This window comes from Colossoma macropomum, unplaced genomic scaffold (genome assembly GCF_904425465.1).
Source record: "Colossoma macropomum unplaced genomic scaffold, Colossoma_macropomum, whole genome shotgun sequence".
Classification (NCBI taxonomy): domain Eukaryota; kingdom Metazoa; phylum Chordata; class Actinopteri; order Characiformes; family Serrasalmidae; genus Colossoma; species Colossoma macropomum.
The window spans coordinates 31,332,113-31,358,568 of NW_023494784.1; the positions used below are offsets into that span (position 1 = coordinate 31,332,113).

The 26,456-nt window shown below is 42.9% G+C and overlaps 1 protein-coding gene across 6 annotated transcripts in view; it reads right to left on the reverse strand.

Annotated features, from left to right (window-relative positions):
- Positions 1–6,356: 6,356 nt before the first annotated feature.
- Positions 6,357–26,456, reverse strand: part of pard3bb (par-3 family cell polarity regulator beta b) — a 305,148-nt gene continuing 285,048 nt past the window's right edge. For all 6 annotated transcript variants that reach the window (XM_036568581.1, XM_036568590.1, XM_036568609.1 and 3 more), the window contains 2 exons: positions 16,603–16,679; positions 6,357–7,998 (listed from right to left, as the gene is read on the reverse strand). In XM_036568581.1, the coding sequence (XP_036424474.1) occupies positions 7,662–7,998; positions 16,603–16,679 (414 nt within the window). In that variant the 3' untranslated portion in view covers positions 6,357–7,661. The remainder of the gene's footprint in view (positions 7,999–16,602; positions 16,680–26,456) is intronic.

The following is a 26,456-nucleotide window of genomic DNA, read 5'->3' on the forward strand; positions in this document are numbered from 1 at the left end:
TGTCTGTTTGGATTTTATTGAAAGGAATGTTGTGAGGCGTGCCAGGTCATAAACACCATTGTGTGAGAAGAGTGTGTGGCTCTGCGTGGTCCTCAAGTTCACTTGGGCAGGAACGATAACTCTGACGAACAATTAAACATTCGGATACGGTTAAGACAATAGTGCCATACAGGGAACTTGAAGGGCAGTCGGCCTCAGCAGACTGAGGCTCAGTCAACAGGTGTGAGATACAGAGCCGTTATCTCCTCAAAGTCCTCCAGCAAACAAGAAGCAGCATTCAAACTCTAAGCTTTTATCCACTTGGAGCTTTTCAAGCGTGGCACTCCAGAATGATCTGGGCACGCTTTCCCCGAGAGGATCGCTACAGAACGGCCAGCATGCCTGGCCTTCTCATCGGCCAGTCAGAGCGAGAAATGGCCTATCCCGTGCTACAGTGGCCGTGAGGTTTCCATGGTGACCACTGGTTGAAAGATGGTGGTTGACATCGCCTGATGCCCATGTGACTCTCTCACTCTCTTATCCAAAAAAAGCAGGATTGGATGTCGGGGGAAGGAGAGCAATAACTCAGTGCTTTCTAGCTGAAGGGGGATTTGAATTTACACTCTGTTAACAAGCGGGATAACTCTCCACAACGGAGAGGATTAATGTGGAGTGTGTGACAGAGTGATGAGTGGCAGCGACTCACACCGTGCAAGCTTTCTCACCGTGGCAGCCGTTAACGAAGCGTCTCCTTCTCCTTCGCTCTCTCTCAACCCTGCCTCCTCGTCTGAGCTGTGGAAAACCTTTGAATTGCTGTAAAAAGGCTAAAAGCGTGGAATTCAGGGTTTTTTGTGCAATCATCATGTCCTCATTTCATTATTTATTTCCATTATCGTGTTCCGCCACAAAACAACACATGTTGGTAATCTAGGCACTAAATTATTTGTGGTGGAAAATCCCTTTTCGACATCCCCCCCTCACTCAAATAACTATGTGGAGAATGAAAGTGATCTGCCAGTTGTGCAAATTGCAAGTTCTCGCGCAGTTCTGACGCCCTGTATCTGTGAAGAGCAGATCCAAATGGCTTTGCCTTTCCAAATCACTCTGCTTGGACACTTCAGTGGGTTTGGATTAGACTTCAACTTTCCCTAATCCAAAACCATTTTAAACGCTACCACATGTCTGCGTAGGCCGTCTGCACCGTCACCGGCAGTCGAAGACATCCTCAGCATTTCGGGGAAAAATCTTTTTTGACCGAGGCCACTCTGCCTTGCTGCAAATGAATGTGTTTTTGACAGTAATGGTGTGATGCCTGCTGGATGAAACAAGACTGCTCTCCCTAGGCAGCAGTAACACGTTACAAAAACAGTGCAATTAGACTGTGGTTGGATGATACTACCAGTAACCCTACTACTCCAATCCAGAACACAGATATGTTGCTAGGCCAGTTTTAGGGGGCTTTAGCACCCCTAAATGAATGTACACTATTATTTCAAAATAACAGTATTTTGCTTCACTATGCAACTGTGCCATTGTGTGTCCAAATTTACATTATACTGGGTTAGCAGGGGGCTAACTGGGGGAGGTGCTGCTGCTGCTGTAATGCATCACTGACTCGTCAGTGCTACCAGAAATTTTCTAACATAAGATCTAACAATCCTTTGCTGTTTTGCATCAGTGAAAAGTGTAACACCAGCTCAGCCAATCATATCAGACCTTGTTAAGTTGTACGCCAATCATATCAGACCTTTGGGAAGGGTGTCTGGTGCTGCTCACTCTGCAAAGTAAAGCCAGACCACCAAAGTTGTGACAAGATTGTAGATAAGTGTGCACTAAAATAAAGATTAGGCCTTATTCAAAATATATAATATACAGTCTGACATAATAAGCAGTTACAGAGTGAAGTTTTCTACCTACAATATGGATTTGTGCAAATTGTGGTCAAAACAAATAGTTGTCAAGTTTTTAGCTGGTTGCTTGTTAGCTAGCTAACTAAGTTAACTTTAGGTAAAAAGGGGGTAAGTCATAAAGCTGGAATGCTAGCTAGCTGAAGAGCCAACTATTTTCAAAAGCATTTCAAAACAATCACACCAGAACCAGCTATATATTATATATAAGTATAATACCGGTTATCTAAGATATATGTAATATATAATACAGTTTTACATCCCTGAATTATCTGTGGATGACAATTAAGTGATGGCAGCTCTGAAGACCATTCAGCTAAACACAGGCAAGGACAGAGAGAAAAGTAGCTGAAGGAGACTGACAGAGCTGAAGAAGCAGATCTGATAAAGGTAAGCGATCAAGAAGAAAGCGAGTGAGCGTTTAAGCCTAAACAAATACAGGACAAAATCACTCTAACTAGTTGCACTAACTTAGACTGTAACAATCTATAATCTGTGTGTTTGAATAACATTGAGGAGCTGCAGCTTATCTAAGAGAGAGGAGACAGCATTGCTTGACTTTAATACCTTTGTCTGTGATCTGTGTAGGTGGACAGATATAGTATTGAAGTTGTAACGATCTGTTCTTAACACACTCTGAAGAAGCAGATCTTCTGTGTGCCTTGACTAAAAAATGACTTTTTTTGGATACATTTTCCTCCTATTGCTGCTCTAAAAGTTTATGATGAACAGATAATTTGGAGGTATTAAAAAAACATCCCACTGGGGGAGCATGCCCCCAAACCCCCTTAGAAAAAGGCCTAGCCCCCATCCATAAATCGGTAGTGCCAAAGCAAAAGAGCGCAGACACTTAGCACTGTAAGAGCAGATGGAGCATGACCTCTGCCACCTGCAGGTGAAGTTCATTTGGCTGGCAGAGGGACATAAAGAGTTCTGTAAAAGTTTCCCCCCATTTTCACTTCTGGCTGGTGATTACAGTGCTACCCACACCTTCTATGGACATAGTCTAATCACAGCTGAGCTTTGGCAAAACAAAACCACAGTTAATAATCTCATTCCATGTTCCAATGAGAAGGAGAAAAAGAGGGAAAAAAAGCTTAAACGAGTGAGCCCTCACATTCCAGCATTTGAAATGCATGAATCTGCCCTGCTTTGCCAGCCTCATTATTCTGCTCTTGCAAAGAGCTTGGAACTATTCGGACCACTTTCCTCCAAACTCAATTCCAGAAAAACAGTCCGATTATCAACACAACAATCATTGGGAGAAAAGGGGAGCGGGAAAAAAACCCAAAGTGGGTGAATGAGCAAGGCCGGAGCAAACCAGAGTTGATCTTGCATGATTTCTAAATACAAGTCAATTTGTTCCCCTTCCTTCACATTGGAGGAGAACGGAGAAATGCAGCGAGACTTTCGAGCAATCAGCTTTGTGAAACAAATTGATCCTGTCACAAATAACACTGTTTGATGATGAGTGTGAAACGTGATGAAAGCTGCTTCGGCTCAGGTGCAGACATCGACATAGCTCTGAGGCTACACAGACGTTACAGAGTATTGTATTTTTGCCTCTGATCTCCCAAGCGTGGAAGGTGCCTGATAGCACAGTGTATATGCAGAGAGAAGAGTGCATAAAAGAAACTTAAACCGTTATGTGGGTTTGGCCTTGGGGATCCTTTGGGTGAACCTGCATCATGGGACCCCCTGGCAGCCGGCCGTGCACACAGGAAGTAAAGAAGCATAGCAGCCCCAGGAATGTGGGCCAACCTCAGGACACAAAGAGCAGCCTGTGCGCTCCCAAAACGCATGCTCATAAACCTCAAACCACAGATCCCTTTCCCTCCACGCTGTAAGTTGGGGTCATGAGGGTAAGGAGCGGGCACACACGCAGAAGGGAAACAGCTGCCGTGGAGTTTCCAGGCACCATTAGACTGATATGGAGACAGGAAATGGAATTTATACTGCCCAGATGCAACTGCGCTTTAACAGGGCAAAGCCTACTATCTTAATACAGTGCCAGTGACCTTGACGAGGTATAAATCTGCAAGGCAGAGGCTCGGGGAGTTGCTCTGGCTGCTGTCAGCACTAGTTCACACTTCTGCAAGCTTGACATTGGCACACTACAGGGCCAACAGCGTGACCAGATTTCCTCCATAACTCCCATGCCACTGGCGTCTCCTTCTCCTTCACGGAGAGATGCTAAGAAAAGACAGAGAGAGAAAGAACATGACTCAATCTATCATGATTCATACTATTTTGGAGACCTGCATGCCCACAATCTCGCACAAAGCCTTTGTGTTTACTAAAACAATTAGTGGAACACATGCTGTATTACTAATGCTCCGTGTTAAAGATGTTAACTGTGGCTACTGTAAAACAGCAGGACTGGCGAGGTAATCCAGTGTGAGCTGTGGAAAGAGAATGTTTTCTGCGCTGGTGTTAAGTCCTAAAGCCCCGACAGAGGCCTGAGAGGAAACGGCTCTAGATTTTCCGTCACACCCTTAATAAATCAGCACCACGACTCTCGTTCACACACTCAGTCACATCCAATCCAAAGTACATTTCCACTGACAGAGTTTAATAGCTCTCTGTGGGACAGCTCACCCCTTCCCCTCCCGGTCCAGAAAGAATGTTCCAGATAACGCACTTAGCCAAAATCCTCAAACTACGCTTCAAATATCAAGTTCCAATGTTGTACAACAGTTGTATAATTTTATTAATGGTACTCAAATGTATAATAGCCTGCATTATTTTTGTAATCAAATCATATTTGAACTACAGTAATGACTTGTATTACAGGAATTATGGCTAAAGTCTGAAAGTAGGGATAAAAAAAAGCAAGAGTGACAAAGCAGTAACACACACGTACAAGCGTATTCAGCATATCCATAGTTATGTGGATCACCAAGACTATAGCAACCTAAAACGTCCTTTCCTGCTGGCAGCCATGACGGTGCGAACAGCTACACCAAATGAAAAAGTGTAATTACTCTGGCCTCGGTTGCTAATTAAAACTTTGCCTAATAATAACTTGCAATAATTACACATCACAAATGGATTCTGGGAGAGCTGGAAGATGAAGCAATTATACTAGTTCTCCTTCTGATCACAATATGAATGAAAAAGCTGGGCTCACCCGGAAAAAAAAAAAACAAAAATAACATTGCAACAACAATTTAAAAAAGAGAGAAAAAAAGAAAAACAAATAAAAGAAAAAGAATTTCATTATGCCTTATAAACAAACCTACATCTGGGTGAACAACAGTCCCAAATCAAATCTACAAAATTGGCCCCATCACTACAATTGTGTTTGCCTATAGAGCTGAATAGAGCTTATCGAAAAAGTGCAAAGCCTTGCTGTGTCGAGCTTTTTGTGCAAATCTGGATGAATGAGGTTACAAGGCCTGACATTCCAGTAATCTGGAGTTAGTATGTTGGCTTTAGTTTGCTCATTGTGATATGTAATTTTGGCCACCGAATCATTTTTGGTTTTTACTCACAAACCAGGTGTAAACATTGCCAGTTTGCACTGTGATTGGATTACAATGGAAATACTCAAACCACATTTGAAGGCGATCAGATACAGACCTTGACCACATTCAGTGCAAGTGTAAATAGAATGGCGTTTTCTATATACACAATTACACACATGAAAATATATTTACTGAGTGCTGACTAGCAGGTGAGAGGATAAACAAGGAAATGCAAGATGGAAGATAAGGCTGGAAACAAAGTGAATTATCACATCGATTTGTATCGTGATGAGGAAAAAGTAAACAGAAGTAAAATGGAAATGATGTAGGTGTTGTGCTTATCACTGGGGAAAGTAACATCGGATCTCATCTGGTCAAATCGGGACACATTTTAGTGAAAAGTGTGAATGGAATCAAATCAAATCTATATTTGAATATAAGACTTGAAACACATTAATACAAGGTGTAAATTTTGCATCCAAAGGTCTACAATCAAATCCAGGATGTAGTGATACATGAACGCTGTCAGACACACCCAGAGAGGGCGTGCACTGTATGCCTTGTACACTCACTCTATCTCTCTCTCTCCAGAATTCTTCTTTCTTTTTTCTCTCTACCTCTATCTTTTCTGGGTCAGAATGCTGAGCCACTAATTAAACAGTAGCAGATAACATGCTTTGCGCCCTTAGTAATTATCACAATGCAACTCTTAATTCTCCAATCAGCCAAGTTTCATCTGAAATTTAAAAATTGGTCCGTAATCACAGATGCATATCTTGTCTTCATAATTGATAATTATGAGGATGTTAATTTGGCCCTATCTATTATCACAAAGGTATAATTTTTTTCGCAGGTTTTGAAAGATGAAATTGCTTTGAAAATGTTGGCGCTTCACACTGGAAAGCACATTTGTTGAGTACTCTCACCTCTGGTATTTAGTACAAGCCAAAAAGAAAAAAAAACTTTAACTTGCAAAACACAGCAAGAAAGACAAACTCACATGTTTTCAAATGCATATTTAATAAGGAGATGTTATAAAAGAGGTTAGTAAAAAAGATTGTGTTTAGTATAAATGTTTGATGCTATGAGACCAGCAACATTTTTCATTACAGACATCTTTTAATACCTAGTTGCGGAGATTAACATGATACATATTTACTATGGAAGAAGCAGAATCTGATTTGTCTATTATCTGGTCTCTGAATGCAGAGAGTGTCATTTGTACATTCAAAGTGTGCACCAACTACAAATATGGTAGAAAACAGATATAATAACGAGGGTCCGGTTGGCAAGAGTAGTTTGCAGAAAAGCCACTGCCAGCTGAAGGAGGCATGTGGAAAAACAGCTCAATCTTCCTCTCATCCTTCTGCAGTGGCAGAGGTTTTGTGAATCCTCCTTTCTCCTTCTTTCATCTTCAACTTCAAGCAAACCAAAAAACAAAAACAAAGAAGTCTGTCTACACAGAGTGGCGTACCTTCACTTGCAAAATTTCAAATTGTTTTTTGATGCACCAAAGGCTCATTTGAGTGTCAGTGTTCTATAATGATACTATTCATAGATGTCCTCTCCGCTAACAGTAATATATGAAAGAACATGAGTATGAATACCTAACTGTTACAGGTTAATGTGTGCAGAGTGGCTGTATAATGGAAACATGCAGTGATTTAAAGTGTAAAGTCTGCGAGACGCACAAACTATAGTGGTTCTTTCCACACTCAAGATGGCACTGAAGGAGAGTACTGTATATGGTGTGCTTTAACACGGCTATAATAACATGTCTACACTGTGTGTGTTCCAGAACTCTTTGTGACCACTGTGTAGAGTCCATGCCGCGTTCTTTAGCGTGTGCCAAATACATCGGAAGTATTGCTGGAGGGGGTTTAAATCCTGTCTGTCATCTGGACAAGCATCCAACTCCCTCAGGCATGCTCACAAGGCACCATGGGAGAGAGACCGTCATTAATCTACAGTCTTGCTTGGCTTTGTTTTTGACACATGTAAGTTCATACACACATGCACTCCTCCATTGTGGTCGAGTCACAGCTTTGGAGAAGCTTTTGGCTCTCATTCAGGGCCAGCAGGGGTGAGAAGAGGTCAGTGCTGCAGCTCTATTGACATTCTCTTGGCAGAGCAGTTAGGAATGTGATGTCAGTACTTTGAGATGTGGCCTTGGGCAGCACTGCAAGTTACAGAGGATGAGACCCAGCAAAAACAGACGTCAAGTACATAAACTGTCCATGAAAAGGCGACTGACAAGTTGCAGTGGTGAAGTGAACCACACTTTGCACAAAGAAATGTGGTGTTGTGCCTAAACAGCTGCAGTCATGGCATTTTTCTGTCTGGGGTCAGAAGGTCGTCCCTCTGCATAGGCGAAGCGTTCTGGACTGGTGTTCCGGAAGCCTCCGCGGTTCATGGTGTCATAACGCGGAGCTCGGAGGGGTACAGGGGGAGAGGGTGGCACGTCTTGCCGCAGAGGCCCTCTCTGTGGAGGAGGGGGGTGGTAGAAACCTGGGTCACCCTGCCGAGGGTCCAGCGGGCGAGGGTAGTTGGGATGGTATGCTGGCTGTGGGGCAGGGTAGTGGGCAGGATCCCTGTGTCCAGTCCACGGCTGTCCCGGGTACTCTTCAGGTTCCACCGGACCTCTTCTGCAGGAAAGACACAAAGTTATGGCTGTGAAAGAAGTGGCAATGTAGTTTGGCAAAGCAAGACACTTTACCTGAAAAGTGGGTCACTTTCTTCCTCTCAGCATATGAGTAAGTCACTTAGTTTAGGTTGAGAGCCTGAGTGCCACTAGCTCCTACTCCTGAGCCAATAGGGGAGTTAATAGAGGCTTAAGAAAGGAGGGGTTGAGCTGTGCTAGACACCGCAATGGCTGAGCAGGAGGAGAGCCCACCAAATACTGCAGGGATATGGAGCCTGAGGGAGAGGAGATATGGGAATACAATAATGACCCCTAATCCTAGCAGTGACAACTTGCCCTGAAATACAGTGAGATGGAGAGGGAAGGAGAGAGAGAGCATCATGTGAGAGAGACTCACTCCAGTCCAAACATGGTACTGTATCTTCATCCTGTGTTGCACAGCAGTTCGAGCTGAGTGCAGCATGATCAGCTAAAGACATGGCCATTTTAACACACTTACACGCATACACACACCACTGGGGAGGAAGGAGTGGCATGCGGTCAGGTTCCCTGGAGACAGTGATAACGAGGCACATTTCTGGCCATCTCTGGTTCCTCGCTGTAGCTGATGAGGGTGTAATCTCCCCAGTAAGACGAGACAGCACAGTGTAAGCCAGCACCCATCACCTTTTATAGCCTGATTCATGTATTTCCATGTCACACAACGCAGCACACTGAGCTGAGAGATCTGTGGTTATTACCTGATATTTATATAACACGATGGAGGCTGGTGGTCAAGTCTGAGTATTAAGCACTATGACAGGGACAAAATATGTGATGTGGGTAAGAGGAAATAGAGTCCATAGCATCTGTAGCATTTGTGCTGACAGACTAACATGTTCAGTAGCACAAAGAGGAGTATTTTTAAAAATATTTTATTATTCAAAAATAATATTTCCATGCTGACATATATTTCTAAAAAATGAGAAAATATGAATGTAGATTTTAAACCAAAAAAGCAGCTCTTAGCAAAGTGTTTGTGTTTAGCGTGGAAATTCATATCAAAATAATAATTAAAATACGATTTGTTGTGCAGCTCTAACTGACAGTCGGGCTAATCATTATTTTGTAAATGGTCAATTCATCAGTGCTTAAAACAATGTGGGTCTAAGGTGTCAATTGTCCAATCACGGTCTTCAAATGTACTACATGGGAGCATATTAGACGACTAGATCCATTTACCCCATTTAAGCATAAGGCCGGTGTACTTATTGCAATTATATTTATAAAAAAAAAAAAGTTTTTTTGTTTTATTTTTTATAAGCCGTGTTCTGTTGGTTTAAATGGAGGAGCTGCCCTGATATTAAGGGGGCACGAGAGAGAGAGAGAGAGAGAGAAGTGTTGATATACCCTGGATGTGTGTGTTAAGACTCTCCTTGTTGTGGAACACTTTCAGTCATCTCCCCATAGCCAAACTCCAGGATCAATATCAGTCCAGGCACGTGATGCGTCTGAGAGCTGGGATCATTCTGTTATACTCTCCAGTCCATGCTCATTCATTTCTTTATGTGTCTCACACATGTCTGTGAACAAGTTTTCCATTTGACTTCTGCTGGAGGTATCAATTAGCTGGCACATGCTCCATATCTCCAGCGTACACGTGTATGCGGGTGTGTGTGTATGTGTGGATATCCCTGCTGAGTGTGGAAAGCATTAGACGTCAGTGGTGAGACCACTCTTCCAGTGCAATTTTGCTCCTGCCTGTGGCTTCTTTGGTGGAGCTTCCTGCAGCAAGTCAAGGCAGCAGCTCTGCAGGGCAAGAAACCCGGCATTCCAGAAATCATCAGCATGCTCTTAATCTCTCCCCAGTGCCGCTGACCACCCATCCAGCGCGACAGCCGGGCGTCTGTGTGCACACACACACACAAACTCCCCCACATTATTGGTCCTGGCCTCTGTGATGTCACAGCCTCCCCAGGCTCAGATAAGCTCTGGTGCGCGCGCGTGTGTGTACAGAGGAAACGGAGGGGAGTGCGAAGGCCAAAAACATCATTACTGCTGAAGATTATCAGCTTTGCCACATGTGGCGGCTGCCTGCACCTGGTCCTGACAGCACGTTCAAGGACACCCCAAAAAGCCCCAGCACATTCACAATGAACCTCTCTACTCCCCTCACCTGGCTGGTCTTTTCCCTGAGAATAATCCAAAACAATTACATGTATAAGCATTTATGAATCCTATTTCTGGCCTGTGCCTTGTTGAAACTCAAGAGCTTTGAAGAACAAAGAAGTGCAAAGCATCCTGAAGGTGCTCACATCTGGCCTTCATATCAAATCCAAATCTGGTCCAGCTCTTCTAGTCTCTGGTATTAGCTGAACAATTTGTCCACTTAACTGCAGTGTCATAGTGTCATCACATGTAACCTCTAGACAGAGTAAAGGAGGAAAAAACTGCAGTATCTAGTAAAAATTGCAGTAATTGAGAATCCGTGATCTCTTTAAAGACAGCCTGGAACACCTGACAGAGCGAAGGAACATGTCTGGCAATCGTTCTTGCACTCCAGTTAGCCTGTACTGCTCCCTGCAGAGAGGAATGGACCCTCCTGTGCTTCTCCAGATCAGTGAGAGATCAGGAGAGATTTGCCTCACAGAGGGAACAGCCATTCAATATGGGCATCTGTGATGGAGAATTGAGTGATACCATGTAAGAACATAATACGAACCATTATGTTCTCGTTTGAATACCACATAGCTGTGTAATTGGGCTATTCTGTCTGTCAGACACTCATTAACAGCTCTAAATCAGTTTGTGTTTTATGGTAGACATTTGGTAGGATTTTGCAGCCTGAAACGAGACAAAATTCCTTTCTTCATTTAAGACTCACACCTGCCTCTAAAATTTGAAAATTTCAAAAAGTTTCCCTACTCATTTGGAGTAAGATTTATGGAGTGTCAGCTGTCTGATCAATTCTTTTAACATGTAAGAGAAAATAAATCACCATCCACCCTCAGACACACAACACTGCGCATCCCAGGCTGGTTCAGGTAATACGCTTCTTCAGGAGACTTTCTCAAGGCACAACTATAAATAATGCAACTGTTAAAAAAAAAAAAGATGCCACAAGACTTTGGCCTAACTCTTCCGGTTATAGATATTTCGCCAAATTCTTAGGGGAAGATTTTACCACAAATGATATCTTCCTGCTTTAACTAAATGCCTGTTAAGATAAGCACCATTACGAGGCATATATTAAAAATCTGTCATGAAGCGACTAAGCATAGCAGGGTAAGGCAGGAGAAATGGCACTTGTACCATTACTTTAAAACTGTGAGGACACTTGTGAAGCCAAACGCAGTTATAATACATAAAGTCATCACCTCAACAAACTCATCATATCAGTCACGAAGAGGCTCCTTGCTAACTCATTTAAGCACTTATAAAACTCCAGGTAACAAAGTTTCACTTTTAAAATGAGATTTCATTACCAACTCGATAACGCTGAAATGACAGAGAGACCAAAACAAAAGAGCAATAAAGCTAGAGTGAAAAGTAATGAAAGATAAATGGCGTTATCATCCTGCGCTAGTGAGGGAGCAGCACACAAGCCGAAGATGTCCTTCTCAACCGTTCATCTTCTAATATCAGCACCACACTGTTGAGATGTTGAACCGTCATGTTGTTTTTGACGGTTTTAGTCTGTGCGAGCAGCGTGCAGTTGACAGTTATCTTCTGAAGCGCTTTAAACCTGATTGTCAGTCCTGCAATGCTTGCAAAGATGTGGAAGAGCTGCTGGGAGTTGATTGCTGGGGGGACTGCAGTGAGGTCAGCGCAGATCCCCATAGTGCACCTGGCTCCCGGAGTGACACCCTGGACCCTACGTAGGCTGGGCAATGTTTACACAGCTGCCCTCGGGAACTGTGCACCTTACCCCTCACACACACACTGCTGACCCCTCGCAATCATATGACACCAACAGGGCTCCCACAGAGAGGCTCAAAGGAGGCCAGAATCTGGCAGGATTATTTGGAATTCCAGGGTTTTATTGAGAGACAGGAAACCAGAAAAACATTTGGCTACCATTACGAGCTTTAGCTGTCGATCTTAATATATTAGCTGACTATCCATCAGACATGCTATCCCATTGTCTGAAATAAAATGATAAAAAACAGAACTGGAAGGTATTCATTTTTTTCTGGTTTAATTGCATTACATTGAAAATTCAACATTTATATAATGAAGCTTGAACACAAGCAGAATGGGAAGAATGTGTTTCATACAGCTGTGGGAAAAAAGCAGTGAAAATGAGCAACTGAAAATGAGTACATTCTCACACAATCGTCAGCCTTGAGTGCGAGGTGTATGTGTGTGAGGAGTGTGGTGGCAGGTAATGCGTGGTTAAAGGGATGGGTTATGTGGTTAAGTGGTCTCGGCCTTCGCACTGCAGCACAGACAGAAATAGCTCTGTGGATTTTTTTATCTGAATTCCTGCCAGCGCTGGGAGAATTCCCTCTGAGAGCTGGCGGAAGAATGCTGAAGGTCGGCACCTGTTGAGAACGCTGCCTCCGCCTTTGAAGTGCGGCTTTAGAACACTGTCAGAAATGCCAAGCGACCGGCGAACCGCCCAGCGCATTCGGAGCTTGAAATCGGGACTGATTGTTGTCAACCGCAGCAGCCAATGAAACCATCAATAAATTAACCCGTGCTTGATTAGACCATTAACCTAACATTCTCCGTCTGCTACCTGCCATGCGTGGTAATGGGGCGCTGCTTGATGCCCGATGGCTGGCCTGAGCTGTGCTAACTGAGCTTTGGTCTAATAAAGTCACGCTTGTGTGGTTATCAGTGCAATTGGGGAGGAGACGGCTAGACCAGGACACACGGGGACCCCTCCTCTCCCCTCCCTTCTGTCTCACCTGCAAGAAAGGTGGCACTCACAGCTGAAGGAAAATCGAGACCAGGTTAATTCCCTTAACATAGCCACTGTCAATATGCACACCTATGAACCCTTCACACCAAAATCTGTACCTCAGATTCTGGAGGGCTACTTATGCGCTACAGAGGAAGAGGGAGAAACAGAGGCATACACATGCTGAAAGAAAGAGGAAGGAGAGGGAAAAAAACAGTGGAAAGAAAAGAAGGAAGAATAAAAGGAGAGATAGGGTGAGGAGGTCTAGCCTAGCACAGATGGTGGGTGCTGGTTACCAGGGCAACATCGAACAGGCAGAGCAGTGAAAATATGGCATTATTTTCAGAGCTCTCGTCAAATGTAACCTTTTTTTTTCTTTCTTGTCACAGGTTCTTTTTTTGGTGTTTTCAGCTCTGTATCTGACGGCTCCCCTGTTCGCCTGACTGACGTGTGAATGCTGTACGAGCAAATGTCCGGAAAAAGCTCCAACAAGTCTCTTAAGCTGTGTTAAGATCCCAGAGCAGAAGATTTTAAACTCGTTTAAAACTGCATAGGCCAAAAGGTCCTCTACATGGGACCCCCCAGGTTAACAAACACACACAGCTTTGACCAGGTCCTAATAACAATGTGGCCATTGTGAATGGACTGAAGTGTTCTGGGAAAGGCTGCTTACCTACAGTAAGATCTGATATAGAAGAGGATGCATATGTGTGTGTGCAGTACGGCGCAAATATCAGAGACTACCCTTTATTTATTTATATTTATTTAATTTCCACTCAAAACAGCCATTAAGTACAAATTATTCATTTTTCAGGAGATATTTATGAGGAGATTAGATATAAGATAACTTTCACAAGGGAGAGGAAATTCAAAGGAAAAGACTGAAAAAAACAAACAAAAGAAAAACAGACAAGCAAACAAACAAATAAAAAAACTGAGTTCGCAAAATTGAAGCTCAGAGTAATGGACTGACTACTCAAGATCCCAGACCTCAACATCACTGAATGTTTTTGGGATTACTTGGATTATAAGAAGCAGAAAATACAACCAACTTCCAAGACTGAACTTTGGAGATTGGGAAAAATATCCCTGAAGATTTCTTTAAAAACTGAAAGTTTCCTGAAAAAAATGGAGGCTGTAATGAAGGCAAAGGGTGAACATGCTAAGTACTGAAAAACCATAATAATTAAATGTTGAGGCTTTTGTTATGTTCTGTTGTTTTCCTTTGTTTTTAATAACACTTTTACTGAAAATTAAATAAACAAAGTGTTTCTATGACTTCGCTGTACTGTATGCGCAAGAAAATGGTAGGTGTGAGTGGGTGACTGGTTTATGCTCTACAGAACTGTGAGTAGTTAAATCAATGTGCCTCTTCACCCCAGGTTCAGCCAGAGAAGCTACCATCTGCACATTAATCAGCCAATTATCACTCTAACTATCCAATGAAAGCCCTGCCAGAATCAAACGGAACTCTGACTCGGTCGGCTAATCCAATAATCTGCAGATAGGGGGTGAGCAGCTTTTCTGATTGGCTGACCCTATTCTGAGCAGGCTGGATAATGACCGTGAGTATTATTTTGGTAATGGTTATAATTGGGCACATATGGAGGAGCTGCAGGCCAATGTTCCTCCACCTGTGAGGCCAGTGACCTCAGCTCTGGCCAGAGTGCAGTCGTACACTAATATGGGCTCCAGAGCTGAGGTTAGAATAACAGTCAGGGCCATGTTTAGTGAAGGCCAGTGTGACTGAAGTTTACTGAAGTTTATCACTTCACTGTGAACATATAAACACAAACCTACAAAATGAAGGTGATTTTTTCGGGGGGATGACTTTAAAAGTGGTCCCTGGGGGGCTTTATACAAACTTTAGTACTGAAAACACTTTTTTTTATTCTAAAAGATGGAAGCTGTGGGGTCTCATTGTATTAATGCTTTAGGGCAAGTGATGAATACTGTGTAAGCTGTGCAGTCATGTTTTATTTCAGCTATGTTATATAAACGCTTAGCTGACACTTTCTCAAAGTTCTTCCTGGCTTATTTTTAAGCTTTGGTAAACGGTATATATTTTCATGTCAGGTTATCACTTCACTGTGAATCACACTCATCACTGCGGCTCCATCTGCAAAAGCCATCCAGTGGACACTGTGAGAGCAAACGTGCTACGCTAGAAGGAGCCCTGTTTGCTCACTTTGGGAAAAGAGAGAGGGGGAGAGAGGGGGAGAGAGAGAGAGAGAGAGAGAGAGAGAGAGAGAGAGTGGGGAGAGAGAGAGAGAGAGAGAGAGAGAGAGAGTGGGAGAGAGAGAGAACGAGTGCACAGGACAGAACAAGTGAGAGTGAGTGAGAGAGTAAGAAAAAGAGAAAGTGAGAGAGACAGAATGAAAGAGGAATTGAGAGAAAGAGAGAGAAAGACAGAAAAAAGAAAGAGTCAGAGAGTAAGAGAAAGACAGAGAAACAGAGAAAGAAAGAAGGACACAGAAAGAGGAGAGAGAGAAAGAGGGGGAGAGCGAGAGCAAGAGAGAGAGAGAGAGAGAGAGAGAGAGAGAGAGAGAGAGAACTAGAGAAACAGAGAGGAAGAGAGAGGGAAAGAGGAACGAGACTCAGAGAGAGAAATAGAGGGGAAGAAAGAGAGAGAGAGAGAGAGAGAGAACTAGAGAAACAGAGAGGAAGAGAGAGGGAAAGAGAAACGAGACTCAGAGAGAGAAATAGAGGGGAAGAAAGAGACGGGGGAGAGAGGGAGAGAGAGAGAGAGAGAGAGAGAGAGAGGGAGAGGGAGAGGGAGAGAGACAGAGAGAGATGGAGGGAGGGAGGAGAGAGAGGGGTGGAGAGAGAGAAACAGAGAGAGAGAGAGAGACCGAGAGAAAAAGAGAACTAGAAAGAGGAGAGGGATCGGTACTGCTGTAACCCTACGCGGGTCCAGAGCTGTGTTGGGTATCAGGTTGCAGTGCTGGCTCTGCTGTGCTGTCTCTGTGGAGAGGATCAGGTGAATTCCCAGGCGGAAAGAGGCCTCAGAAGGCAGACACTCCAGATTTAATTATAAGCTTTAAAGAGGATTACTCAGCACTGCGTGAGAGAGAAAGAGGCTGACGGCTCCCCGCTTTCTTTCTTCTTCCCTCACGTTCTCTCTCTTTTCCTCACTCTCACATTCATTCTCTGCATCTCTTTCTCTCCTCTTTCCCTATTACGCAGCCTCTTTTCTTGCATTCTCACTCTCAAACCCGCTTCTGACAGGTTGTGGGCCTACCTCCGGTCCTTCACTCTCTACTTTCCTGCACTCCTTCTCTTTTTCTGACTCTCTCCAACTTCTCTGACTGCTTTCGCATCCTTTCTCAGTCCATCTCTCTCTCTACATGGATGAATAGCCTCTTCTCCACTGCTGGACCTAACAATTACCAAGGTTGAACCATACTGCTCTGCACTGGTGCAGGATCTTGTGTAAGGTTACGACTATTTTTTCCACTGTGCTTGTACATATGACTAGGAAGCAGCTAAGAAAAACTATAGTGACAACAGGAGGCAATGCAGTGGGTCACCACGTATGTAGTGGTTGCTGTCATTGCTCAGATGGGATGTGAGCAATGACAAAAGTGATGAGTGAATACCTGTTATTAAACCATCCCACCCGAATGGTTCTGCACTCAACATGGTTAGCATACAGTGCTGGTCACGGTTTGTAAGCATTTTTTGTAAGCCATGTCCAGATTTGAGGCTAGTGAGTGGGTTTACCTGGGCAGGGAGGCGTACTGCCGCTCCACGTCTTCATAGCGGGGTGCCAGCCTGGGGTCAGGACTCCTCACAGGCATCTGTTGAAGAGCACAGCACAGTCAGAGGAGGGCAACCAACACACACTAAATACAAATGGATTTACTGCAGTGTGCTCAACACACACATACGCCCATCCTGTATCCTGTCAAATACTGATGGCTTACCACAGAGCTGATTAAGTGATATGAATAGTGCAAGTCATTTTGGGTTCTATTTAAGCTCAGCTTTGGTCCTGCTTCTTTCCCTTCTCCATTAACAGCAGTGATGAAAGTTACCTTCTCTCTCCGAAATACCTGCTGGGCCATGTAATCAAGGCCTGAAAGGCTGCAAGAGAGCAGCTCACAAAGGCTGCTTATTGGGGATTTAGCATTGGGAGCCATGAGGAGGGGGTAGAAGGCTAGATCCCAGATTATGTTACTGAAAACAGGAAGGAGCCTAGCAGTCCAGCATCCCTCCTGGACTAACCCCCATCCCAACCCGGGGAAGAGCCAGATTAACTCTGCACATTACATTAACAAGACGGGCAATCTCTTAAGAGAGAGGCTTATCCTCGGCCATTCAGTGTGCAGATTTGAGAGAAGCCCCTTCAAATATTTAAGCTTTCAATGGGATTTGTTTACCACACATCCCAATCGTATTTTTCAGAGCATTTATTACAAATTCAAAGCCAGACATTTCACGGTTTGAAGGGACTTCTCATTCTTGCTCCATGTGCCTCTTTCTTTATCCATGGGAAAAGGACAAGGACGATGAAAGTTTGAGGCTGCCAAAATCTCAACCCGGCATATATAGGCAACTTAATAAATTATAAATAGTGACACGTAATTCATGAGGAAATTATTCCAGTAGATTTAGCAGTGACTGACGGATGAAGGTTAGGGCCATTATGGAAAACTGGCTGCTTTTTCGAGGGCAATAAGTGGAGAAATTGTGTCATCCGTCTCAATGAGCTGGTTTTAAATATACGCTCGCCGAGCTGACACCTCTCTCCATCGCGCTCATAATGGCTGCCCCACTGCCTGCATATTAAGCACATTTCTTCTCACCGTCTCTGAACACAGAAATGTCTGCGGGGCATGTCTTCACAATAATAAGATGAAGGGACAGGCAGACATTACCTGGGAATGGGGGGACGGGTTGAGAGAGGGGGCAAAGAAAGACCAGGTAGATGACAGAAAGCGTAACTGATGAAAAGAGAGAAGGAATAAGTGTCCTTTATTCCCATTTCTCTTTGTACGCTTTTTTCTGAAACGTTTGAGAACGAACTGTTATGAACTCACATGGAGTCAGTGTGAGGCTCATAGCTCTTTTCTCTTGCTGAAATAGTCCTTAGGCTAGTGAGGAAAAAAGCCCAGACAGAGAAAGTGTAGAAGGCAAGCCCTGGGGTGGCAGAACTCTTAAGGACTAAAAAGAAACAGTCACCCCCAGCTGTCTGCCATTACAACTCTTTGCCAATGCACTACTTTTCCCATAGCGATGAATGTTAGGGAACAAAACTTGAGCCATTCAGAGACCCTATGTCTGTGATGATCTGACATACCAGAAGATTACACACAGCTCTTTTCTATGGGTATTAACATATTAATAAACCAACAGATGTCAAAAGCCATTCCTGAGGAGACTGCTGTTTAGCAAAGTAATGGTTCTGATGAAGCCCCCATTCATTCGGACCGTAGCTTATTCACCATCACACCACACTGCGCTCTTTGTCCTCACAGTGCCTTCCATGCCATCAGCCCAGCTTTCTCAGGCTAGCTTTCCTTAGCCAAACCGTACTTGCATTCATTGTCAAAGCAATATAGTTCTGTTCATAAGTTTACATAGCCTTGGCTGAATCTGAAAGATATTTCCCATTAGATATTACAAAACACATATTTTATTTAGTAATAGTGATCAGATGAAGAGATTTATCATCATAGCAATAAACATGTATATCCTTTATAAAAGTACCTTGTATGTTGGGCCTGTTATTACACACTTAGGCACACTGAGATCATGGTGAAGGTTAAGAATCTGCAGCTGTGCCTTGTTTGACTGTAATCAGTGTATGTGAATAAATAGTCTGTGTGGCTCTGGGTTCTTAAGGAAACCTTGTGCATCTAGTGTATGGAACAGTGCACTGAATTTGCTATAAACTAAAATACAAGGAAAGCAAAATAAGTGTCAAACAGGAGAACTCAAATGTGCAGTACATGCAACACAGACAAACATTTACAGGACCTGGAGGCCTTTTGCGAAGAAGAGTGAGCAGCTTTACCAACTGAGTGGTACTCATTCTATCAACTATCACAAAAGGCAGCAAGCTGTCAATAATGCTCAAGGGTTCAACACATGCTTTAAAGAACAAGGGTACTGACAACCAAACTTTTGATGAGTGTATGTCATTCTTTGTGTTATTTCAGTTATTATTATGATTATTATAACACACGCAAATTTCTGTGGTGATAAATAGCTTCATTTAACCCTTGTGTGGAGTTTGGGTCCGTGGGACCCGTTTTAAATGTTTACCAAAAGAAAAAAAGATGCGATTTATTATTATTTCAACCCCAAATTCTTTGGCCTTTGTTCATTTTCTGTGAAGAACATATTGCTGCTGTCAGAAGAAAACCTTGTATCTCTATTTTTGTCGTTTTTCAGTTTTTTACATAATTTGAAAATGCCTGTTGCCCTTTACCTTGTCTGTAAATTTCATGAAGAATGGACCAACATAAATGGCCCGAAATAACTTGGAAAAAGGTCATCATTTTCATTCCTTCATTGACTTACATTAAAATTAAAGTAGGTTTTTTCCTTCTCCTGTAAAGTTACCATTTTGGAGATACAAGGTTTTCTTCCAACAACAGCGATATAAAACAACATTTTCTGTGACTTCACACTGTACACCCCCTACACATTCATATTGCACATGTGGTGCTAGGGTGAACCTGTGGGGAATGAAAGTGTGGAGGTGTCCCTTCACTCTGTTCTCTTCCTACATGGGCTGCTGTTAGTGTGTGTGTTTCTGTGTATGTATGCGTTTGTATATGTGTGTGAGTCTGTGAGGGTGGACAACATGGACAGGGTGCTGACTGGCTAGAGCTGCTAAAGGAGAACCCTACGATGGCCACCTATGATATTTTAAACATCTGGTATTTTAAACATCTGGTATTTTTACATAAACTGTTATGGCTGTATTAATTAAAAAAAAAACCCAAAAAAACAATAATGCGGTGGGTCCACCAGACCACTGAGTAACAAAAGCATGAACACCACACAAGGATTAAGCACTATCACTAAATAAATGAAATGTGTTTGGTATGATCACTGGCATTTTCTAAAAATATTAAATATTGTACAAGGTCAGCCAGGGGTACACAAACTTGAGCAGAGCTATTTCAGACCATACTCAAGAGTTTCCTGAACCACGCTCAAGCTGACAGCCGAACACATGGGGGAAAAAGCTGTGACCCTCACTGGTGACAGTGCCTGAGGCAGGGGATGAGATGAGAACAGCTAATGACGATGTTCCTCATTTTAAATGAGCGCTTGATTTTGATGTGTCTCACTCAAAGAGTTTGGAGTTTATCTCGCACGTTCAGGCACCACTCTGTGTGTGAGAGATATTGAGATTCAGGTGAGATGCATCTCGAGGTGAAGTGTTAAACAGAGTACAACAGAGAGAGAGGGGGGCTAGAAGAGGCGCTCTTAGCTGAGATGAAATAAATCCTTTGCCCAAACACAGCTGATAGCATCTGCAAAAGCAGGTTAAAAATGCTTCATTTTCACAGGTATCTGCAAAAACCTCTCTTGGGCCTGACAGTGGAGATATGTGCATTTCTGAGTTAATCCGTGCCACTGTGGAAGTGCATGCATGTGTGCGTGTGTGTGTGTGTGTGTGTGTGTGTGTATACCTAGAGAGTGCATGGGTGTTCACCTGTCTATAGTGTCTGTGTGAAAGGGGGGGGGGCAGTGTGTGTGTGTGTGTGTGTGTGTGTGTGTGTGTGTGTGTGTAAGGGTCTCAGTGGAGTGCAAGTATTACCCACCTGTCCCTATAGATGAGGCTTTGGAGCTCATGCATATGCAAGCGTTCAGATTAAATCCGCGCCTCCACTGTGCAATGCGAGCGAAGCAAACACAAACAAAAGTGCTCAGGGAGGAGTTGGGTCACAGGCAGCCTGGCTGCCTAGCAGGTACACAGCTTCCTGCCTGGCCAGCGAGCGGTCCTGACAGGTGGTACCTCCAAACAAATCTCCTCATCTGACCAGCTAAACACTCACCCGCGACATTATCGAGTGTTTGCCCAAGCAGGGCTGACGCTCAGGGCCGGAAATGGCACTTGTTAAATGTTAATAACCTCTAAATGAGTTTAGTCATGGGGAAACCTTTGCCTGCACTGAAACTAATCTCTCCACCGTTTTCTCACTCACTGATGCCTAGAAAAACATCAGAAATGATCTCAGCTGCTTCCAAATATAAATATACATACATTAACATATATTAAGCGAAATACATATTTGCCCTCCAGTAACAACATGGTCAAACATTATTACTCCCTGTCTGCCTGCATTATGGGATGGATGTATCAGTTTTACTATCGAAAAAATAGAGGCAGGTGGACTAGGACCCAAGAAGAACATCTGAGACATTTACTACCCGTCATCTTTTGGCTTTCTGAATATTTAACCCCTTAAACATTGTCTTATTACTCAGTCATTAAACTTACAGTTTATTATTTAGTGACTATTATGAATTATTAAACAACTTTCATGAAATATTCAGCAACTAATACGTAAGTTATGCCGATACTGGAATGAGAAGGTGAGTCCAGACACAAACGTTTTTAAGACTTTAAGGGGTTAATTTGGGTATAAAAGTATCAGGCAGAGCAGCCCAATTAGGCAGCAGAACAGTAGTAGATTTTTATGAAACCCTGGACTACAGAGGTGCAATAACATGTATTGCTTTCAGCTCAGTTGGAGAAAATGCAGTTTAACAGCCTACCAAACTCTCGCACACCAGTATAGTACTGTAACTTTTCAGACACGTAGGACAGCTCTAGCAGTGCAAGACTAATACTATAATTAGCCAACACAGCATGCATGTGTCTGATAATGCCTTAGAAGTTTGTGTGGTCACTGCAAACACAACACTGCAGGTAGCAGCATCTAAGATTAGTATATTGGTGGTCTACTTATGTTGGGGAAAATGGTAGACAGGTTGAGCTCAAAAGCAACAACTGGTTGAGTTCAACTAGAAAGGTCCTCTAAGTCTGGTAACAATGAGCAGTAGTTTAGAGGGTCCAGTTTGACTGACAGGTGGTCGTGCAGTAGCAACAGTAGTACAGGTGCTATGAGGCAGCCTGCTCTACATGGTGTAGACTACAGGGACACCTCAGTGTGGGGAGCAGGTCTCACTGGCTCTACGCCTCCAGAGCTAATGGCCTACAGAAAGCCATTTCACGGCGTGCCGAGCAGAGGAGTGCAGAGACGACGGGAGAATTCAAGCAGAAGAGACTGACGCGGCCAGTCACACAGTGTCCTCCCTTCAAGGAGCTCAACACTTACACCACTGCCATTACGTATACCAACACACCCATGATCCTCACAGAGCCAATGCAGCTCACAGTGGTATCTGGATGACTGGTCAATGTAGGTGTAATTTAAAAGTTTTAAAGGAATTTAACATAATATCTTAAAAATTATGTCTAATGAAGATTCTAAGTGTTAAGAGTCAATGACGTTCCTGTATTTCCCTTAGTACAGGGAAATAACTGTGGTAATCAACTGTTTGCTTCAGAGGTGGCTGATGGAGATTAGGTTGAAAAACACAGGAGTATTCTTTTGCCTGAATGTGACATATGTGCTAGCACAATGCACGTTTTAACAGAAAGACACTTAAATGCACTGGCATGTTGTTTGAATCAAATAATATACAGTTTTTTTAATTAAATAGCATGTTCATGCTGGGTGATCTGGGGAGAGACGGTGTAGCATATGCTGGGATTTCATGGCAGGTCATTTTTAAACAGAGCCGCACAGCTCTGGCATGTGAAGGACTGGAGGATTATTAATAACAGCTCTGATAAATAGCTTCTATTACTCCAGCATGGACAGCACACATAAAATGCCGTCAGCAGTGGGAATACATAAAGAACTGCAGAAAGAAAAAAAAAAATGCAGCCCAGACAAACATGGCTAATAACGCGTAGCTCCCTTCCAATTTGTTAAGATGTGGCTTTCTCTCCCTCAGAAAGGACAAGCTGCAGTGAAAAATTAAAAACCCCTGAGTTCCTGCTCTTTTTTCAGCTGACTCAAGTGTTTCATCATCCGTGGCGGCAGGGCGGCTTGTTTGAGCAGCGTGCTGGTCATTATTCTTACACACAGACATCTGATCACTTTCTCCAGAGGACATAAATTACCAGCCATGTCAATTCCAACTGAAGGGCAATCATTTATTCCTCTGAGCTGGTCATATAAATTCAACACGCACAGAAACAAGCATTGCTTCCTCCCTCTGGGCGGGTGGGAAGGGATGAGGGAGGGAGATAGAGATAGAGGAAGAGAGATGAAGAGAGATAGAGGCAGACAGTTGAAGAGATGCACTGTTTGAGGATGGGACGCCTCATTTTGTGACTGTAGCTGAGACACAGAAACAGTAACAGGCTGAGAAGAGAGAGCCAGGATGAGATTGGTCATGCACAAACACACAGACACACACACACCCTCGAGTACACAAGACGAGTGTAAGCCTTTGGCTGTGGCCCTGGGCTGCAGACCCTGGAAGATGAGCAGAGAGGCTCACTGGATTGAAGACACAGAGGGAAGTGCCTCAGCGTTACTGCTGGCAAAACACACTTCTTGTGTTGTCCTCTGAAAACCAAGTCATTTAGATGACATGCTAGAATGCAAACTTTCGCATGCAGAATCAGGCAGGCATAGACAAACACACACTCATATTAAGAGTGGGCAAAGTATGGCAGAACACATTACAACACTTGAAGCCATTTCCACAACACAATATGGTTTTCTGAGTTTTGCAAAAAAAGTTGACAGACAAATAAAATGCAGGAGCAAAATGGTAGTGCCACATTTTAAAAAGGCTAGGAAAAACTATTACTATTTCTGTATTCAATGTTTTAAAAACAAATTAAGAAGAAACTGTTCTGAAAAGTCCCGCCAAAATTTTTGTTGCTATGTCTATAAAACTTACTGCATGGACTACTTGGCATCTGTAACACTTGCGCTAACACTAAAAAACTAGGGAAAAAACAGACAGGAAAAATTAAAAGTGCACAGATTCGTATCTCTGAATTTAAAACATTTGATTATTCAAAATCTTGCTTTAAAAAATGTCAATGCAGACATACATGTTTGAGAATTAAAAATATGTATTTTATGGAATTTTATGTAGTCATAAATATGCTGGCCCACGTCACATCTGTGCAAAGCCTCTTTCATGCAGTCGTATGCAAAGGTACGAACACACACACACACACACACACACACACACACACACATACCTTCTAAGCCACTTATCCTTTTGGGTCGCGGGGGGAACTGGAGCCTATCCCATCAGTCATTGGGCGGATGGCAGGACAAAGGTTTGAACAACTTTGGTCAAATTACAAGTGTTGGGAGCAAGTCCAAATATATTTTTCTGCACATTTTTGTGCAGAATTTCTGTTTATTTGCTGAGTTTAACATACTTTGCCAAGGCACATTTTATGTTTTATCTTTGTTTCTATTATGTTAAATTCAGCAAATACACAGTAATTGTGCATATGCAGAAGTGTGGTCTCTCTAGAGGATAAGTTAACTTATTTTCACTTATAAAATCTACACGTAATTTGTCCAGGGGAGCCCAAAAGTTTGCATACAACTGTATATGCAAATTAGCTGCTGTCACTTGATGGCTACTGTGAGCTAAGTAAAAAGTTGAGAACATTGATTAACAAACTTTTAACTGGGACTAAATACCCAGAGGAAAAAAAACACACACACAATGAATATAGTGGTGGTCTGCAGTTTGGTCTGTATTAAAAAGGCTAGGAACCTCTGTTCTAGAAGTACTGATGACACCCATGAAATACTCAGAAAAGCACATCACAGTGTATAATGATAACAATAGCATATCACATTGTCCAACCTTACACTCAAACACAAACTTTTTCTCTCATTTGGACCAGCATACACCTACACACACACACACACACACACACACACACACACACACACACACACACAACATCCAATCAGCCCAAACCTCAACCCTTCCTAAGTGAGTTTAGCCAAAGTGCTGGCACTGCACAAGTCATATGAGTTATAGATTATAAGAAGCTTTCGCACTGCCATCGATTCTTCACAGGGAGAAGGAGCAGGTCACAGAGAGCAGAGAGTGGGGAGTGAGTACTGAGCCATGCTCCAGCCATCTCCCATTTAATTAAGAGGAGGAAGTCAGAAGATTACACAGCAGCAATGTAACTATGAGTGCATATAAAGCACAGCCTCATTCAGGATACACAATAACAGAAAGATCTTCCTGCAGCAGTCTCCAGCAGGAACTTGGCTGAAGCAGGCATGCTCTTAAATCAGAAATTATGCGAGTGCATGCTCAGATAATACTGGTAGTTGCTCCCTGCAGTCAGAAAACCTGTCACAAACAGCAACAGGCATATGTGACATTCAAACAGTGTATCCGAGGCAGTGGAACTGCTGAAGCTATGGTAAAGTAGGCCTATATATAACATCAGGCAGAGATCATTAAACACTTGCACTCTTTACCATTTTTACATTTCTAGCTGGAGACAAATCTAGATATCAGGATGACATGATTTTGACACAAATTCCTTGCTGAAATCAAGGCTAGACGACAACAGAAATTTTTATATCACACTTTTCACATGACATTATTTCTTGGTTGGAAGGAACACTATTGAGACATTTAGGCTCAATCCCATTTCACGCCCTTACCACTACGCTGCATTTTGCGCATTCACAATTAGGGGTAGGTTGTCCCAATTTTTGTTGGAATAGAGGGGTAGGGCAAAGTGTTAGGGCTACATGGCCCAACCAAGCGGAGGTTTTGCAGAGGTCCACTAAAAATGGAGTTTTATGAGAAAAAAGAAAAACCGTCAAGATGGCTGCACAAACGACCAAAGAAACCCTCAAATGTGAAATGTGAATGTGTTCTCTCTGTAAAAAAATTATGATAACCACAGTATTATCTTATATTATCTTATCTGATAATACTATCAGTATTATCAGTTTTATGTCGTTTCAATGTATTATAGTCCTTTTCTTCATAACAAGCATAAGAAATTGGTAGTAGTATGTTGATTTCTCAGTAGCTAGCTAGCTAAATTTACCATTCCACCTTAAAAGGTGCAGCAGTTACATTCTGGCGCCTAAAGCATCAGAACTTCTGCTCCATTTAAGGTGGAATGGGAAGCTGGCGAATAGCTGACTTCAGCTTCATATCACTGAAGAATTAGGGGTGTGTGATAAATAAATAATTGTCGCATCTTTGAAGGCATATGATTTCTTAAAAGTAACTAAAGACCAGCAGTGAGGTTGCTGAACTTTACCCTCCTCTGCTATCACTGCAGACTGGCAGGGTCATCTACAGAGCCCCGCTAGTAGCCTGTTAATGAAGTAATGTTCTTTTTCATTTATCATCCCATTTCATAGGAGAAAATTTCAACCACTACCCCTTGTAACACAGTTCCAAGGGGCAAGGTGACACTCAAAAACAAGGGATAGGACTGGGCCTTGGAGTAAGTTTGACTCTTTCTAATGCTCTCCAAAAAAATATAATGCATTGTCATCATAGGTGGTACA